General features: G+C 36.2%; 1 protein-coding gene across 3 annotated transcripts; it reads right to left on the reverse strand.

Annotated features, from left to right (window-relative positions):
• Window positions 1-457: 457 nt before the first annotated feature.
• Window positions 458-11,015, reverse strand: LOC112172054 (probable aspartyl aminopeptidase). Of its 3 annotated transcripts, none has more exons than XM_024309224.2 (11): window positions 10,754-11,013; window positions 10,564-10,654; window positions 9,860-9,995; window positions 9,233-9,505; window positions 6,144-6,294; window positions 4,413-4,652; window positions 3,599-3,731; window positions 2,693-2,874; window positions 2,022-2,134; window positions 1,136-1,240; window positions 458-948 (listed from the first exon to the last, which is right to left on the reverse strand). In XM_024309224.2, the coding sequence occupies exons 1-11, from the start codon at window positions 10,898-10,900 to the stop codon at window positions 945-947; spliced, it is 1,575 nt and encodes a 524-aa protein (XP_024164992.1). In that variant the 5' UTR covers window positions 10,901-11,013; the 3' UTR covers window positions 458-944. The 3 variants fall into 3 exon arrangements, with proteins under 3 accessions (XP_024164992.1, XP_040371759.1, XP_024164998.1); XM_040515825.1 differs by having other exon boundaries at window positions 475-965; window positions 10,754-11,015; XM_024309230.2 differs by lacking the exon at window positions 458-948 and having other exon boundaries at window positions 1,229-1,363; window positions 10,754-11,015.
• Window positions 11,016-20,105: the final 9,090 nt, after the last annotated feature.

Genomic DNA, 20,105 nt, shown 5'->3' on the forward strand with positions numbered 1-20,105 from the left:
AAAATGAAAAGCCAAATGCTTGTTACCTCTGATCAAAAGCTTAATACTCCAAGGAACAGATGAAGTACCCATAATACTATCGATCAGAATCTTGGAGTCTTATTCCACAAGCCTTGATTGAACTTTCATTTTGATCACAGATACATGAACTTTGCATCACAAGTCACTTTTAGACGGCACAGGGACGGAATAAGACAACAGGTGCCATTTAGAATGAGGTTGAAAAGTTCATGTATCTGTGATCAAAATGAAAGTTCAGGGACCATCCATATAATGGAAGCCAAGTTCAAGTACCAATCTGTAATAATTTCCCTTTATTAAATTTGTCTTATGTCATTAGGGTACCAAAAAAATTGCAGAGTCTGGAAGCAAAGACTCTTCTTTCAAAACATAGTACATATATTTCCATTACTATTCTCTCCAACTATGACCAAAAAAATTTAAAAGACGGTGCAAATATCTTGGTACCAGGCCTTCAAAGAATTCTTGTTATTTCCTTTATATCTCAAATAAATTTTTTTTCATCATCTAGTTATATGAAGAGATGATTATTCTGACATACCTGAACATATTGGATTTCATTATAGAATCATATTAGAAACGGATAATATCTGCCTGACATTTTCATGCGTTTAAACTTCAGTGACAACATGAGCAACTTGGAGATAACGATAGTATACTCCAACAAAATGAAATTCTATCGAAAAGAGCTCAAGTGCTGAACAAGGAGAATCAGGCTTTTTTGTCTGAGCTGAAGCAAACTCTCCACAGACCACTCAAACTTGAAGTTTGGATACTGACACTGCTGCTAGCTCCACTTTTTCCTCATGCACCATCAATTCCAGCAGACTTTAACCAGACATGCATTTTTCCTTGCAGAAACCCTCGCCGTGTGCAAATTGTCTTCATACATCTCTTTTATCAAGTTTCAACTTAAGTTTTTGTTACCTAGTCAGAGAGCCAGTCTTAAACAATTATATATTGCACAGGAAAATTCTGTGGTGAACAAACAGAATGCCCATCTTTTCCCAAACAACCCTTTCCTAGTCTCTCTCCATATATATAATGAATGTCTGACATGTACACATATAGATGGGAATAATATACTCAAACATCGTTAACAAAGAATACTTACGAATCCACAATCAGCTTGCTGTCAATGCTCGAGAAGGTTTGGTAGAATGCCTTGAAATACTTGTAAGCAATGTCTATATCTTCCTTCCCACATATCTCTCTCACACTGCAGTTAAAGTTGGAAGTAAAAGAGACCATGAGTGGTAATAACATATTAGGTTGCAGAGAACAGAACACCTTCTACTTGGCAGCTCTTTTCTGTTTCCTTCCAAACATGCAGTTCTGAGCACTGACAGGAAGAATTAAGCCAATCAATTTGCTCACAACAGCAACCATGTTTTGTTGACAAGAAATCTTCTAGGAATTCTCATAGAAATGTGAAATCAATAGACTCAAAATACTACATGAGAACACATTTTCAGACAAAATTAGAAAAACATGGGAACAAATTCTCTTTTGCTTATTTTGTTTTTTCACTCAAAGGACATCCCGTCTCCTTTCTAATATGATCCCACCATAAATTAATGAAAAGAAAAATAAGTTCATCAAAATACCAGCCAGCAAAACGGGACATCGTATCTATTCAAAATTCTTTGCCACCACTTGCCCATAATCAAGAACAAAGCAGGTCATAGAGAAAAATATTACTAGAGTAAAAGCAGATTAGTTAGAGAGGAAGACTTTAGAGATGTATTACCCATCAAGAAATATAGACCAACATACTATGGGGGAATCTAATTCTTGCTTACAAACCAATTCTTTCAGGTTTAATAAATTTCTTAAAATTCTACCAACCGTTTTACCAAATTTTAGTAACCAAATGACATGACAAATGAACTAGCAATATCTTAGGGCAGTTGACAAGGCCGTATCTAGTTAAGTAATGAATCACCTATACAAAATCTGGGACTTAATATAGTATGTGTAGCATCAATCCATTGCGGTACCTGTGCATAGAAAGCTGAGCAATTCCACAATCAACAGTACGGATGCCCGCCCCTGAAGCTAGTATGGGACCTATTGTCGATCCGCATCCCATATCATTTCTCACCACGAATTCCTACACAATGAATATGTAAAAAGTATGTGGTGATTCTTGTTATCTTAAGAACATAAAATCTAAGATATTAATCACTTCACTCAATATTGTTTATTCATGATAATGTGTCAATTGAATCAGTTGATCTCATTCCAAAATGCTCAAAAACAAATTCCAAAGTAAGAATGATATTTAATATAATCGATTAATATGATGAATGGATGATATACTAGAATACTGACAAAAGAAGAAGAATTCATGAACTTAAAATTGAATAAATTTGTTGCTTCAAACTGTCATAGGTGTCTCTAATTAATACATTTCAGAAGGTAATCTATTTTTTCAGCTAGTAAATATAGGAAACTCTGTGTGTGTGTGTGTGTGTGTGAGTTTACAAAATTGACAAAAAGATAGCTAGTATAGCCTATCAAAAGTAAAAAATCATTTGTTCTCATTTACATAAGGTGACTTTTCAAAAATTGGGGCACCTATTCAATAACAAAAATTCAAGTGCATAATGAATTAAACAATATAGGATGGTTGCATGGTCGGTAGTCCTCAGCTACAGATATTCAGTACCTGAGTTGGAAGGTTGTGGATTTTGCCAATTTCTTGGAAAAGAAAAGATGTCACTCCACTAGTAGCATATCGCTGGTTTGCATTATGCTTGATAACAAGTCCCTTTTGCATTTCAGGTCGATGGTATTCCTCATGCTTGTCCATAAAATTTGGGTGGACTCCATGAGCCATGTCAGCAGACACTATTAGGAAAACCATCCAAATAAAAGTTCAGAAATTCTGTTGACTAAGTAATCTAAAGAACAGAAATGAAAAAGAGCTGTATATAAGTACACGAAAAGTTTTTTGTGTTTTATCAGGTTTGATGCAACTCCACTTTGAAACTCAGAACCAACACTAATGTGGGATAACAAGGGCAAAGTGTCCACCATCTTTCTAATTAACAAGGCATAAGAAACTGTCAACCAGTCTTGCAGGTCTTAGTTTTAGGTGCTCTTTCCAAAATGTCAATTTGTTCTTTTCTTTCATTAGACCAACGGTGTTTAAAAGTTTCATTTGCATTGGGAGTTGGGACACTCCAATTGAGAAATGTACATAATGCATACATTGTTTAGTTGTTTCCATCTGCACTTGTTTGCTTGTAATTGATCACTTAGAATTACATAATCTTATTATTCTAATTACTTGCATAGTATCTATATCTGTGTGTTTCATGACATAGTTCATAACTGATCCAAACACTCCTACAATGAAAGTTCTTTAACTTTGGACATAAAAATTCAGGTGTGTGATTTACATGTTATGGACAATTGATAGTACCAAAAATGCTAAGGGATAGCTCCGTAGCTTAGAAATTTGTCATACCATCAAACATATACAGACCTAAAATATAAAAACACATTATGATAAGAAGAATTACGAAGGATCCAACTGGCAAGACTGAAAAAGGTGTGGTCTAAAAAATACCAAGGAATGATTGGCGTACTGCACGCTCAAAGGAACATTCACCAACATACTTTTCAGCTAAGCAACTAATTATGCGTCTCATAGCCTGAAACATAGTTGGAGCACCAGCACCCTGAATGGATCCTGAACCCACCTAAACAATAACAATAATTTATCACATAAACTGGCTTAGAGGCAAGAGATTATCTACAGTAAAGTCACCAACATGCAACTGCAGATGTAAGTAGCAAGTGGTTGTTCCATTGTCCCTTAGAAAGGACTGGTACACTGATAATGATAAACCTCGGTCAAATTTACCAAGTCTTAAATAGTTTATATGTGCTTCAAGCTGGCCATGACACCTATATACGAAAAATAATAATGTGGACTGAAAATACAGTTCAACATGGAATTCTACAACCACAAAATAAAATATTCTATAACTCCTACCAGATAGTTTTGGGATGTCTGGTCATAATTAAAATTTAGAGAAAACAGCAAACTAGTTAGAAACCTTATCTGTCCTCTAGACTTGCATGTTACTTGTAGATTACATTAATTGCATGGTGAAGTCAATGTGATCAATGATGGTTGAGGGGATGACGTCCGTATTAGACTGGGATGTGTATGTGTGTGTGTCCGTCAAATAATTCTAGAATTTGCAATAAGGGATGATTGATTTATTAATATTATTGTCTCATAAGATGGAGAATATACAAGGCAACGAAAATTATCCTGAGCGACACTCAATAAAAACTCGAAATAAACAGTAAAATACTAAGATCAGGATAAAGCAAACTTCATGCTATTAGAGAACCTGAGAAGAAGGATATACCTCTTCATTGTCAAATAAAGCAACCATACGTATAGCATGCTCACTTGCTAAATCACCAGGTGATTTACATGAATCAATAAGAGCTCTCAGTGCACAGTAACTTGAGGCAAGATTATCTAGTCTTCCAGAAAAGATAAATTCATTATTTCCACCTCCAAGGCAGCTCGGTTGGGTATCACAGACATTCAACTCAATGCTCACTATGTCATCAACGTTACAATTGATCTCATCTGATAGAGCCTGAAAATAACAATTGTGGGGTTAATGCATAGTCAATGAAAAATGTATTGACACTTAGCTACTTTACAAAACTATGGACACTTACCTACTTTACAAAACTATGGTATGACCTTAATAGTTTATTTTCTTTTCTTTGCTTTGTTTCCTTCCTTTTTTTCCAACCTTTTTCTTTTTTCAAACTTTTTTGAACCACACAAATCGCTCCACACAGTGGCAGTACCCGAATGGGTTAATTAGGGTGGGAGCAAATTACTCCATATGCAACATATGCAAATGAAAATTTGATTCATAAAGATTGCCTTTTATCTTTATCCACACAGCACAAATGAAACTGTTCAACATGTTTTCTCAGTTTTTAACAAACAGAGAAAACACAAACCAAACAAGTGACCCAATATCCTAAATAAATCGAACCAAAGGCCCACAATATAAAATAGTACTTCCTCATTAAAAGAAGAAAATTAGTATTAACTGACACTAAGAGTCAAAGGGCCAGGCAATAGACTTCTAGAAGGAGAGAACACTACAGCGCAAAAAGGAAAGGTCACAAAGCCATGACTCCCATGAGAGACCAGAAGCTACTTCCTAATACCTCTATTTCCTCTCCAACATCATCAACACAGTTTTATAGTAGGCGTCATTTGCTTCACATCTCTGTCTGCTCTACCTTAGTCCCCCCTCAACTTCAAAAGAAACTGAAAAATTTTGGGGCCATCACATAGGTCTGCCACCAGCTCCATGGCGACCTTAATAGCAATCATGGAAGATGACAAACTGAATTTTTAAGTTACTGATATACACAAGAGTTTAATTGTGCACAAGATGTGACCAATAATTCATCTAGTCCAATGACATATCTGTTAACTAAGTGAAAAGAAGAAAAAAAAAAAAAAAACTAGCGTTTAATATGGGGATAGTATGCAACATGAAAAATTCACACATCACATCTGTATATTCATATATTTCTATATAGTCTGGTGGCTCATGTTATTATCATATATATATTTATTTTATTTAGCAAAATTGTTAAAAGTGTAGAGAATGATGTTGATTGAATGTCTTAGCACCAGTTGTATTAAAAGGATACATAGAAAAGGCATATTAATTTCAAATACAAATAATAATGTAATGCATTTCCAGCACTCTCCATTTGAAAAGATAGAGCCAAACATAATATATGTGTATGTTCATAAGGACAATAACTGCAGGTGAACTTGGTGATGTACAACTCTCTTGAACAAGATGATATATTTCTTCCACTCTTAAGACCCTACTTTAAGTTTATAACTTATTATTCAATTGTTTCTTTTGAAGGCAACCTTCTACATTGTATATTCACACCAGCAAGCCTTTTTATTTTCCTATTTAGTTGCAATACAAAGGATACCTGGAAAGCGCAGGATCATATAATATCTGTACTTAATGACACTGATATACTTTAAAGAGATATTGAGTTTTTAGCAATAAAATGTGGACAACCCAGACAGATACCTGCATGAGCAATGGATGATGAGCAGCTTTCGTAGATGTTGTCGCACTTTTCTCTTTTGTCTCTGAAGATGCTGTTTCTTCTAGTTTTGATGCTAGTAATGGAATAAGATGAGTCTCTACATTTGGTTTAAATCCATCCTTGTTCACTGTGCTAAACAAGCATACAGAAAAGAAAAAGATGTTCTCAGCATGACCTGTCTCTGTTAGATAGTCTAAAGATAAGTCCCTAACTACTTAAAATCACAATATAGCACCACCGCACATGCTTAAAAACTACGTTATGAGTGCTGTCTTCCAATTTTAACTTCACTTTAACAATTAACAAGTCAATAACTTCCAAGTAATAGAAGTATAGAACACAGTGATATTGTTGGAACTAGAAGCATGGAAATATATGTTCATTGGAGAGTTAATATAAATTTGAGATGTGGGATTTCCCTGAGCTATTGTGCGATGTTAAGAATTCAAAATAAGTCTGGGAACCAAGATAAACAGTAAACAGATGTAAGAACGAAAGTTGATTGTGATAAAGTGAAATACTATTCTCTCTTAATCTGTATCACCAGTTACCAAATTATGTTTCATGTAAAAAAAAGGATTAATTTCAGTTTACCCCCCTGAGGTTTGGGGGTGTCATCATTTCACCCCCTCTACTTTCCAATTTCAATCAACCGTGTCCAATTTCTCTTATTCCGTCCAAAGTCAACGTTAACTTTGACTTTTGAGGGGTAAAATGGTCTTTTCAAGATAAAAAATATATAAAAAAATTAAAAAATATATTTTTTTTCGTTTTTTTTTTTCTGTTTCTTTTTTTTTTTTTTTCCTATTTCTTCATTTATTTTTTGTCTTCAACCTATACACCAAAAGTTATAATAGGTTTATAAAAACAAAAAAATATTCTAGGTGGTTGAAAGCCGCTTGCTGGTCTACGATATTTGTGATATATCTCCGATAAAGTGAAGAATTTTAGGATATATCCCCAATAAAGTGAAGAAATATCTGTAAAAAATAATTTTACACTTTATCTAGAAATAAATATCTGTAAAAAAATAATTTTACACACTCGCTGGTCTACGATATTTGTGATATATCTCTGATAAAGTGAAGAATTTTAGGATTCCCTAATAAAGTGAAGAAATATCTGTAAAAAATTATTTTACACTTTATCTGTAAATAAATATCAGTATATTCCCAATAAAGTGAAGAAATATCTGTGTAAAATCATTTTTGGTCTACGATATTTGTGATATATCTCCAATAAAGTGAAAAAATTTAGGATATATCCCCAATAAAGTGAACCAATATCTGTAAAAATGATTTTACAATTTATCTGTAAATATCTGTATATCCCCAATAAAGTGAAGAAATATCTGTGTAAAATCATTTTTTATAGATATTTATTTACAGATAGTGTAAAATTATTTTTTACAGATATTTCTTCACTTTATCAGAGATATATCACAAATATCGTAGACCAGCGAGTGTGTAAAATCATTTTTTACAGATATTTATTTCTAGATAAAGTGTAAAATTATTTTTTACAGATATTTCTTCACTTTATTGGGGATATATCCTAAAATTCTTCACTTTATCGGAGATATATCACAAATATCGTAGACCATCAAGCGGCTTTCAACCACCTAGAGTATTTTTTTTGTTTTTATAAACCTATTATAACTTTTGGTGTATAGGTTGAAGACAAAAAAAAAACGAAGAAATAGAAAGAAAAAAAAAAAAAAAACGAAGAAACAGAAGAAAAAAAAAAACAGAAAAAAAATTATTTTTTTATTTTTTATATATTTTTTATCTTGAAAAGACAATTTTACCCCTCAAAAGTCAAAGTTAACGTTGACTTTGGACGGAATAGGAGAAATTGGACACGGTTGATTGAAATTGGAAAGTTTAGGGGGTAAAAATTAAAAATTAAAAATAGAGGGGGTGAAATGATGACACCCCCAAACCTCAGGGGGGTAAACTGAAATTAACTACAATGATCTGTCTATATTCAACTAAGAAAGCAAAAGATGAACCATTATGCTTAAGACCTGGTCAAAGGACAAATTTAGAAGAGGCATTATACTGCCAGTCAGTACAAAATAATATTTTGCGAATATCCTAAGGTGTTATGCCTATTCATTTTTGGTCAAAACACTTCCTCTTTCATGTTTGGTACAGTGCAGAATTTAAAGAGACAGTTTCTTGTTCTGAATGAATTAGAGAGCCGATATCCTTGTCCTTATTTCATGAATTGAATAATTAAATAGCAATTAGCCCCCTCCCCTATGCCTATTCATTTTTGGTGAAAACAATTCCTCTTTCATGTTCGGTACAGTCTAGAGTTTTAAAGAGACAGTTTGTTGCTCTAAGTGAAGTAGAGAGCCGTTATCCTTGTCCTTATTCCATGAATTGAACAATTAAATAGCAATTAGCCCCCTCCCCTATTCTAGTCTCCACTGTGATATATTGTTATAACACCAACCATATACAGGTATAGAACCACTCAAGGCTACATACAGGGAAGTACCCCTAAGATTGCAGCGTGACTACATTAACAGACAAAAATTGAGTATGAAGCTCACGGTTCGACCAATTTCTTTAGTTGTCCAGCACTCTTAACCACAAGGTCTCAAATTGTGAAACTACAAGGTCTCAAATTTTACCTGAGTTTTAATTTTAAAGGATTGTTTCCACACTGGCCAGAAGAGAAACAAAATCTTCCTGAAATGGGTAATTAACATGTCCTAACTTTTGAGAATACCCATCATGTGGGCAGTTGAACTACATACTTATAGCTCAAGTCCAGGATTCAATCTAAGTATAATGTCCTATAAAACTTTGTTTCTTAATTCCATTACTAGTATACAATAATCACCAATTAATCTGTCTTAACTTTTGAGAATACCCACCATGTGAACGGTTGAACTAATACTGAGAGCTCAAGTCTAGGATTCAATCTAAGGATGCTGTCATATAAAACTTTGTTTTCAGTTCCATCACTGGTAGACAATAATTACTCCTAGCAAGAAAATTTTTTACAAGTTCAAAATGAAATCAACTGAAAAGAACTTCAGAGTAAAGAAATTGCTAACCGGTCAAGGTGAATGGCAAGTGTAGGTATTCGTAAAAGAGGTCTCTTCACTTTGACAAGCTTCTGGATAAAAGAACCATTCCCATCTCTCAAAATAACCCTGCCTGCCACACTTAGGTCTCTATCAAACCAAGTATGCCACAAACCACCTCCATAGGTCTGCACATTTATCATTAGACAGCCAGACTTGGTTGATGCAGATCTTGGTTTTAATTTTAGACAGGGACTGTCGGTGTGAGCAGCAATCACATGGAAACCATTTCCGGCACTATACCTGAAAAGCTAAGAAGATCATCTGATTAGTCAAGTGCCAAGCATGTGAAACTAGAAGAGCATAAATAAATTCATAAAGAACAATACACCCGTCAATAAAAAAAATTGAGAAAACATGGAGTAAATAGGAAAAAAAAAAAAAGATTGTGGAAAAGTAGTAACCTAGCCTCACTATAACCAGTCTCATCCTAATGAAGTTAATAACTGCATATTGGATTCTAATTTTTTCTTCTTCTACTCCTTTTTTTTTTTCCCATTTTTAAGTCAAGAATTCTAGTTGCTGATAGAGGCTGCAAATGTGATCCTATGTTGAGTATTTAGAGACAATATTTCAACTGGTAGAGTTTTTACTCACTTCTCTCCAACAGCAAACGCAACCAAACAAGACATATTTCGTGTAAAGAAGTAGCGTCCACCAGGCTTAAGGTCCCAGTCATCATTCTCATTCAGCAAATGAAAACCAGCATCAATTAGTTGTCGTTTAGCTTCAGCTGCAAAGAAGACCAATTCATAAGTCAGAACACAACTAAGACCATACGACACAACTAACTGATTCAGAATCTCTTTTCTCAGGATATAAAAACAGTTAAAACGCTAAGGCCTAATAGAAAATCAACTCAAAAAAATTGAAGCAAAACTAGTTAACACAACAATTTCCCAGCATACGCACAAAAAGCACCATTGTAGATGTCAAAGAAGCATTTAGTTGTTGTTCAAATATCTAATGCTGATCAATTAAAATCTGGAACATTTTGATTTTCTAATCAGCATCATAGTCGATAAAGTTGATTTCCTTTCAAGTACATCGCTATTGCTTGATTTATTTTCAACCGGAACTCGGATTTCCGAAACTAAATTCAAAAGAGAGCTTTGAAAAGTCCATCCCAAGCAGATACACGTATAAACGATCGAGAGTTTGTATCATCTCATCTCACTTCCTTTCCTTTCCCTAATTTTGCTCGCAACCAAACAGAGGCTTTACTAACAACAAATTCATCTGAAAACCCTAAGATGATAATTGCTCCGAAATCAAATTAATAGGCAAAATTTATAGAGTACCCGTAGCGTGAAAGTGAGTCCAAGACTCGTTCAGGTAGTCCAGTAGATCCCCAACTATGGATCCATGCGCTTCCACAGTTTCAACCTGATCCTGAACCACGCACAGAAATATCAAATACAACAGATTAAGATGAACATTAGCCATGGATACATGCAGAGAGAGAGAGAGAGAGAGAGAGAGAGAGAGGACCTGGGCGTTGGAGCCGAGGATAGCGGTGGTGGAGAGAGTGCGAAGAGGGCGAGGGGAGTAGAGGGAAGAGGGGAAGCGAGTTATGAGTGAGGAGGAAGATTTCAAGGAGAAGAGAGAAGGAGGGTGAAGGCGAGTTATCGCTGCCATTTCTCAAACGTATGGAGAGTGCGACTGTGGGTTTTGGAAACGTTGAGCTATAGTAACCAGCGGATTTTCTTTCTTTGTAACGTGGCTTTGTCTTTCTTTTGTTTTGAAGCTTTTGGGTACAACGGAAGCACAGGCCCAACAGAAAACTAGACTAGTGATGGTGAAACGACAAGGGGTTTCTAGTATTTTTACTATTTTAGCAGGGAAAATATCTCCGAACCTAGCTTCCTATTGAAGTCAGTTGCCTCGCAACGATGTGTCTTTCGCGTTATCTCTTCCCCTAAACAGCTGATTAAAAGCAGAGAGAGCAAACCAATCTCCGCATCAATCAGCCTAATAAACTCCGACTCTGGCTCTCTCATTCTTGTTATACAGATGGATTTTGATTGTTGTTATTCAGTTTTATTTTGCTGGGAGAAGAGAAGATACATGGTTTGGCAGTTGTGTTGGTAAGTCAATGACGGCAATTTGTAGGCGGCAATGGACAGTTGGACCCTAAAAACCTCGCCTCACCACCAGAGAGCAGTTTCGTCAATACGGATTCGTCCCCATATTCTCAAAATTCCTTTACTTTTTGGATGATTTTATTAATTCATCAATCAATTTATCTATAATTTGTTGGTATTTATTTCAAATATTGTATTCTTCGGATTGCGATTACGAATACGATTTCGGAGCTAGTAAACTCAAATCAGTGTAGCAATATAAGCAAGTCGATTTTACCTTTTGTGTTTCTGCACATGTAATCCAAGATTTGATCGACCCATGACTTTGATGTGAACCCCCGAATTTGAGAATTCGACTTCGTCCAGGCTACTATATCTATAGCCTACTAATACTGCCCCTTGTTATAGAAAATATTAAAGCACTCCTGCAAATAATCGTTCCGGCAATCAGCTTAGACGTCAACCATCTGGTACTCTTTTTCTTCTCATTTAAGTATTCAATTTGTGTTGAATATACTCTCCTTGTGCTATTGTCACAGTAATGAAATTGATGCTTTTCTCACATCTAGATCTTAGCATTTCTTTCTTATGCCAATTGTTGGTTTGGTTGCTTTTCTGTGGTGGGCACTAGGCAGGATGAGATATTTGTTTGCTTATTAAAGTTCATTATAGTTTTTATAACTGGTATTTGTTCTTGCTTTGACAACACAGTATTGTTGCTCCGGTGATTTAATTTCCATGTGATCAGTACCCTCTACAAGGTTGGTACCTACCTACACCCCCAATAAAGCAAATAGGCATTTGAAACCCTCCTCAAGTACAACAGTCCTTTTAGATTCATTCTGCAAGTGACCTGCACAAGAGTTAATGCTCAATTTAAAACCCTATCAGTGTAGTAAGAGCAAGCAGGGTATCATTCTCAACCGGGGATTAGGGCTTCATTTATTCCTGCAAAATAAAATGTTAGACAAAACAAAACAAAGTATTTATCTACAATATTTACAAAATAAGAGGATTTTATACAAATGACTCACCAAAAGATAGAATCAAGTAGATAAAGATGGATGGAACGAAATATAGATGTAGTCAACCACTATTAACACGTTGGCAATGTTTCAAAGTATCAATCACGAATCAAAAGATGTTATAGTAAGGAATTGATCAAGAATAGAGATGAGCGCATACAAAATCCTTTTTACTTCTCTTAACTAAATTAACTAGATGAACGCACCATAGTTAATTCTTTTAAGCATGCAATTACTAGTGATAGTTAATCACTAACAAGAATACAATCAACTCAAGCAAAGATAACAAGTTAGAACGCTAATCTTATCATGCAAAGCTCATTGTTGATTTACCTAAGGAATAATATATAGGTTTTCTGCTTCTATTATTAAGACCTAGAACGCTGGCAAATCTTAATATGGATCAATTACATGCTCATCAATCAAAGTATGCATCCAAAGATCAATAAACACATAAACGATGGGTTATTGGCATAAAACCAACAAACATGCATAACAATATTAAAATCGCAATTTTCATTTTAAAAACCTAAAAACCAAAAACATACTTCATAGTATTCGAAAACTAAACATCTAAAATCAAAACTTTAATCTCACATGAAATTGCAATAACCATAAAACTAAAACAAAAACCAAAATCGAAATTGAAATAAGATTTGTTTTACAAAGTCTCAAAATCGAAAACAATAAAAGATGTTAATGGTTACACTTTTGAATTCTTCAAGGACGCAAGAAGCTTCAAAGGTGATGGAATGGAAGGTGTCTCACGGCAAGGATGCTTAGAATGGAGAGGAAGATGCTTCAATTGCCAAAATAATGAGAGAAGAAGGGGACGAATTATGTGCACTTGGCCTAAACGTTATGAACACCAAGCACCTATACTTATTGTCTGATACGTCACCCAAATCAGCCAACAAGCTAAGTTTTATTCCCTCTTATCTCTTCCTTATGTATACCTTATGTGCTGGTATACCTACGCTTCTGACAGATAAGATTCATTCATTCATATTTATATAAGGCCAAAGCTATGCCCTTTGTCATAACTCCCACATGCATGCATGCATGCATATTGCCAGCAACTTTATACAAACTATATGTGGCAGTTACTGGGTTCAGCATGGATTTGAATCTCAACCACAATTGTCTAAATTTCACTCACTGGCTATAAGTTTCTATTGTCAAGACAAATCCCATAATGTCATGCACAGTGGGCCATCAAAATTTTGTGTGAAAATTGAATAGTCGATTGCATCACACTTTGTTTTATATGCCGTATCTGTGAAGCATGCTTACACCAAAATCATAATTCATGCCTATTTTAATCATAGAAAGCACACATGCCAGGTATGGCTTTCTTAGTGCATAACCACTGCATGCGATATCACAGGATGCATTACCATGCCAACATCACATGGCTTTCTTAGTACACATGCCAAACATGACGATTACACTTAGCTGCATATATTATGAATTCATCAATTGTTAATACCACATTGCCTAACATCTATAATAACTTGTCACATTTGCTGCCTATAAATTCAAATGTTTCACAATTGTAATTTGGTGCGAGCATATGCGAACTGAATCCTCAGAGATGGATATATAATCGAGACTGGGACATGCCTATTTATTCTCTTAGCTCACCAAGTCGTAGTATGATCATTTGACACAACAAGTCTTGTGCATAGCCTTGAATTATGTGGGAACAATGCTGATATTTGCATGCTACAATTATCTTCCTCAATACCAAAATGAGTTATACACTCAGCCCTCCATAATTGTCAGTTGCTGCTATGTCCTCATGCTTATCAAAAGCCAAGCTGCTTTCTTTATCAGGTTCCCTTGTCAGGATTGAATATATACATATCCCTCTTCTAGAGCTTCAAAGAGTTATTCATGTCATTGTTTACGCACTGCCATGCCAAAATATGCAGACAAACCAAATTTCAATCATCATGCATAAGCTGCTAATCACTGACTTGTTTTTAAGGAGGTATACTCACCCAATTGGGCATCTTCTTATATGAGCAAGCTCAAGCAAGCTGCTGACTACCATCGATCACATGAAGACTTATATATGGGCAACTCCAATCTTTCTACAATATCTTCACTACTTATGAACAACTCCAGATAAGTTCTCATCTATACTCTTTCAATTTGAGCTAATGTTATACTTCACATGCTTCATTGATTACTACAATCTAAGCATATGCCTACAGAATGTGATAATCTTAGTAGCATATTCGTTATGCCTTAATGTTGATGCAATGCTTTCAATGTCTCCATGATTATCAAGTTTGCTTACAAAATGCAAAATGTTTAACATCTCCACTACAAATACATGCTAAACACATGCCATGCTTTTATCTTGATTACATTACTACATATACACTTGCGATTCTCCCTTCACAAACTATGACATACATAGAGGTCCAAACAGTGTCATGCACACAAAATTGCCCATTGAGCTATACTCAATACTCTTATATACACACTTTAATTTTATATCCATATACTACTACATGTTTAACACCTCTATTGCTTATATCCACATGCAATCTCACTAGCGAGATCAGTCCCCGCTTCTACCATGATAAATGTCCTTGATACTAAGGGGATTTGTACACCGTACTCACCATGCCTGAATGGCATACACTCACTATGCCTGAATGACATACACTCGTCATGATAAATGTTCTCGACACTAAGGGACTTGCACACCCTACTCTCCATGCCGAAATAGCGTACACTCGCCATGCTCCAACAGTACCTTATCTATGCTTCAACATGTTATCAATGCTTCAGTGACCTATATTGACCACAGTTCAGCTGTATATCATCCATGCTTCAATAATATCTTATCCATACTTTAGCAGCATATTATCCAAGTCTCAGCGATATCTTTCCTTGTCACACCCCTGATTTTTTTCCCAAAAAATCTCATATATACCAAAATGGAAACTTTTTCCAATGGCCATAATTTCTTCATACAAACTCCGATTTCCGCGTTCCACATGTCCACAAACTCATATCGACGTGCTTTATGACTTTCATGAAGGAAGTTTTCAAAGAAACTCAACTTTTAAAAAGTCAACCTTTGCAACCCCCCCTAAAACTATCTTCTTCAACTAATAATTCTTCTGAAACACTTCCACTCCGTCCACGAGCCACGAAATCATCCAATAACCACAATTTAGATTCCGGAAAATCCTCGAAAAATAAATACGAATTTCCAGGGCATCACATTCCACCATCCTTAAAGAAATTTCATCCCGAAATTTAAACGTACTAAACCAACAAAGTACGAATAAACTTATCCCCAAAAATCCAATTCTCATTCCTCAACAACCTGTTCTTGTCTCATTGTGCAACATACCTAGATCAACAATAGATACATGTACCCTACCCAGTATCACAACACTAGGAATCTTTACCACACCGCTTGGTGGTAACACAATCATTTCATGGATCTCATCCTTGTACACTATCTAACAAAGACTCTGTGACTGCAGCACTACACACAGATCACACAAGAGTTCGGAATCCTGTCATCACGACAGTATCTGTATCACATCATCGATAATGCAAACCTTACATTACAAGAATTGAAAATGAAACCTTCATTTCAACTCAAATCGAGCCTATACATCACAACTTAATAAGTGTCTAGCCAACCTGGGAACACAAAATCAAGCTAAGGTCTGGCCCCGCCTGACCCACACATAAATAATCACCTATCATTGTAATCAAAATCAAAGTGGTATAGATCCCCTACTAGCACAACAATGAAGGATGCGTCACACCACATGCCTCACTATAGACAACAGGCAAAACCCAACACAACACAACACACGGAAAGAAGTACACAACTATCACACATAATTCTAGCAATACAAGTAGAAATAGATAAGGTACCTTCTTCCCTAGCACCCTGCTGACCAACAGCAACCCTCGCATTTCCCTGAGGTAGTTGCCTCTACTGGTTCCCTTGTCCCCTACCCTGCTGCTCGGTACAATCCCTGGAGAAATGCCCCATCTGGCCACATGTAAAGCATGCCAAGTTCTTCGGCTTCGTGCAAGATCGAGCAACATAGCCCATCTCATTGCAATTGAAACACTTCTGGGTTGCCACTTGCCTATGAGGTGCAACCCTAGTAGGTGCAGCTACTTCCCTAGCTGGCGCCTGCTGATGAGTCATGTGCCTATTCCAGGATCCACCTTGATCATCTGTCCCTTCGCTGCTCTCAGCAGTTGCCTTTCCCTTCCTTCGGGAGTCCCTCTCAGCCGACTCCTACTCCTAGAAAGTCAGGTTCTCCTGCTCAATGGCCATAGCCTTAGCCAAAATGAGTTCCAATGTCTTCAATTCCAGGACAGCGACATCGCGCCAAATCGAAGCACTCATCCCTCGCCGAAACTTCATAGCCAAACTCTCAGCATCTATCTGTCTCATAACCCAGAATTTCGCCTCATAATCCCTCACACTCATAGTCCCTTGGACTAGCGAGATGAATTCTCTTTCCAACTGTTCCCTCGTGGAAGGCGGAAAGTACTTCTTCCTGAAGAGTTCCACAAACAATCAAACAACTAAGTCCATATGAAAGGATACAGTTGTCCCTGAAAACAATCCTTATCACCACACCAGAGTTCAATCCAGAGGTTCCCATTCCTCAAAGGACTGCAACTCAAGGAACCTACACCTAAGTTCACAACTTCACTAACAGAGCAAACCAATGCTCTGACGATTCTACACTCAAACTCACGACCAACACTCCTACATACCCAATGATTATATCAATACTGGAGAGCATCAAATGGGGATCCGCTGCAGACGGGCCATCACTCGAGTAGTACTAATTATCACCAAATATGTACCTTACGCTCTGATACCAAAATGTCACGCCCCTGATTTTTTTCCGGAAAAAATCCCATATATACCAAAATGGAAACTTTTTCCAATGGCCATAACTTCTTCATATGAACTCCAATTTCTGCATTCTGCATGTCCATGAACTCGTATCTACTCGCTCTACGACTTTCGTGAAGGAAGTTTTTGGAGAGACCCAACGTATAAAAGGTCAACTTTTGCAACCCCCCCTAAAACCATATTCTTCAACTAATAATTCGTCCGAAACACTTCCCCTCAATCCACGAGCCACGAAATCGTCCAATAACCACAATTTAGATTCCGGAAAATCCTCGGAAAATAAATACGAATTTCCGGGGCATCACATTCCTATTCTTCAATAGTATCTCAACCATGCTCCAGCAACATATTATCTACACATCAGCGGTATCTTCTCTATGCTTCAGTAATATATGATCTATGCTTTAGCTCTATCTCATCTATGCCTCCACATTATATTCTCCACGCTTCAACGATACACTCGCCATGTTGTAATGACATACTCCTAATGCTTCAATAATACACTCGCCATATTGTAATGACATACTTCCAATGCTTCAATGATATACTCCCAATGCTTCCTAATGCTTTAACAATACACTCCAACATTGTAATAACATCCTCCCAATGCTTCAATGATACACTCGTCATGTTGTAATGACACACCTAATACTCCATCGATACACTCGCCATGCCCCAGCAATTCCCATCGCCTTGTTTTAGTGATGTAATTGCCATGCCTCAATGATACATACTTACCATGCCTCTGACATATTCTTGCCATGCTTCAGTGGCGTACTCGTTATATCTCAGTGACACGTATTCACCATGTTTCAATGGTATAATTACTCGCCATGTTTCAGCGACATATTATTCATTCTTCGGCGGCGTACTTGCCACGCTTCTGATACGTGCAAAAGCATTAGCCAATTTATACCTTGAAAAGAACAATTGTTAGTATAGAATAAGCAGGGATCGTTCAAACCGGGGATTGAGGGTACAAACATGCAACAAACGAAATCAAAGAATCAAAGATACAAATTCACACAAAAATTACAACTTTACAAGAATAAACATACATAAAATTCAAAACAAACAAAGAGTTAAAGAACATCACATAATGTCACACGAAATTAGAGAGCAAAGAATGAGAGAACAATTACTACTTCTACACTAATTAGGAGTACAAATAATAATAGGAAACAAATTCTAATCCTAGTCAAACAAGGAATCCATGTTCAAAACTAACTCTAACTATTTTTCCTAAAAAAACACCAAAAGAATCCCTAAAATTTAGCAATCCCTAAAAAACACAAAACAAATTCCTAAAAACCACCAAAATAATTCCTACAAAACACTAACATATAATTTCGGTCAAGATTAATCCAAGAACACATATTTACGAATTTAAAAGAATATTTTCAGATTATTAACTTGATTATTTATGGGTTACATGCAACCTAAAAACCTAAAACCGGTTTTCACATATACAAGAACAAGAAAACGTAAGAACAAGTGGGGTTTTAAAGATCAAAACATAAATTTTTAGAAAACATTACAGAATGAAAACGTTTCATATACATAGGTGGGAAAAGAAGAATTTTTTAAAACAATTTATCAAGAACAATTCAAGATCAATCCATTTATGCAATCTTTTATCTTATTAGTTACCATGGAACATTATCAACCAAGAAACAAAGATCAAATCAACCAATGTTCCTTATTCGACTTCCCTTTACACAATTGATCTAGCAACGCACTCAAACAATATATTTCGAAGACAAGTATCACATAATCAACGCAATTTGTAATCTCATGCACTCGAATCATTAAGAACAAGTGAAAGTTTAGTCAATAGACATGCAAATTCAAGTACTCAACGTAAGTCTTTTCATTACATGCATAATCTGATTTCGACTTGTGTCCTAAGCCTTTACTACTTAATTGAATTAGGGTTACAACGCATAAACCTAATTACTAGCTCCAATTACATGCAATCACTCTAAGTTGCGCACCAAAGAACAAGAACATGCAAGAGTTTTCTATAAAACAAAATCATATTATCATTCCGTAAAATCGGCAACCAACAAGAGTCAAAGACACATAAACAAATCAAACATTGAAAAGAACATCAAAATCGAATCCAAAAATCAGAGTACATACTCATGGTTTCGGTTTTACACAAAAAAAATCAAAAACAGAAGTTCTATCTGTGATGCCCCGGAAATTCGTATTTATTTTCTGAGGATTTTTCGGAATTAATTTTATGATTATTGGACGATTTCGTTGCTCGTGGGTGGAGCGGAAGTGTTTCGGGCGAATAATTATTCAGGAAGCGTCGTTTTAGGGGGGCGCAAGGGTTGACTTTTTATTCGTTGGGATTATCTGAAAACTTCCTTCACAAAAGTCGTAGAGCGCGTCAGTACGAGTTCGTGGACATGTGGAACGCGAGAATCGGAGTTCGTATGAGAAAATTATGAGCGTTTGAAAGTTACTATTTCCATTTTTTTCCATTTTCCTTTTCCGGAAACCAGAAACGCTCCGTTCTCTCTCTTCTTTGCGACTGACCCGACCCAGATCCGGACTATCCTACCCGGATTTTCCGGAGAGCTCTGGCGACGGCAGACCACCAAACAAGCCCAGATCAGTTCGCCTCCTCCGTGCGCTCCTCCCTGTGGTATCCTCTAGCGTCGATTCTCACTGTGTGCGGCGCTGGAAAATGGTGAAACTTGATGCAGTCGGACCCGATCAGAAATCCTTTCTCCGGCGACGGCACTGCTTCAAGCTTCCTTCTTTGACTTCGTGGGAGCCTTCTGGATCGATCTATGATG

The sequence above is a fragment of the Rosa chinensis genome, chromosome 1 (assembly GCF_002994745.2).
Source record: "Rosa chinensis cultivar Old Blush chromosome 1, RchiOBHm-V2, whole genome shotgun sequence".
Classification (NCBI taxonomy): domain Eukaryota; kingdom Viridiplantae; phylum Streptophyta; class Magnoliopsida; order Rosales; family Rosaceae; genus Rosa; species Rosa chinensis.

Coding starts and splice junctions, on each gene's coding strand:
- LOC112172054 (XM_040515825.1), bottom strand. CDS start 10,900: ATGGCAGCGATAACTCGCCTTCACCCTCCTTCTCTCTTCTCCTTGAAA. Junction 10,655..10,753: donor TCCTCGGCTCCAACGCCCAG/GTCCTCTCTCTC, acceptor TGCGTGGTTCAG/GATCAGGTTGAAACTGTGGA. Junction 1,241..2,021: donor GCTCAGCTTTCTATGCACAG/GTACCGCAATGG, acceptor CTTTAACTGCAG/TGTGAGAGAGATATGTGGGA.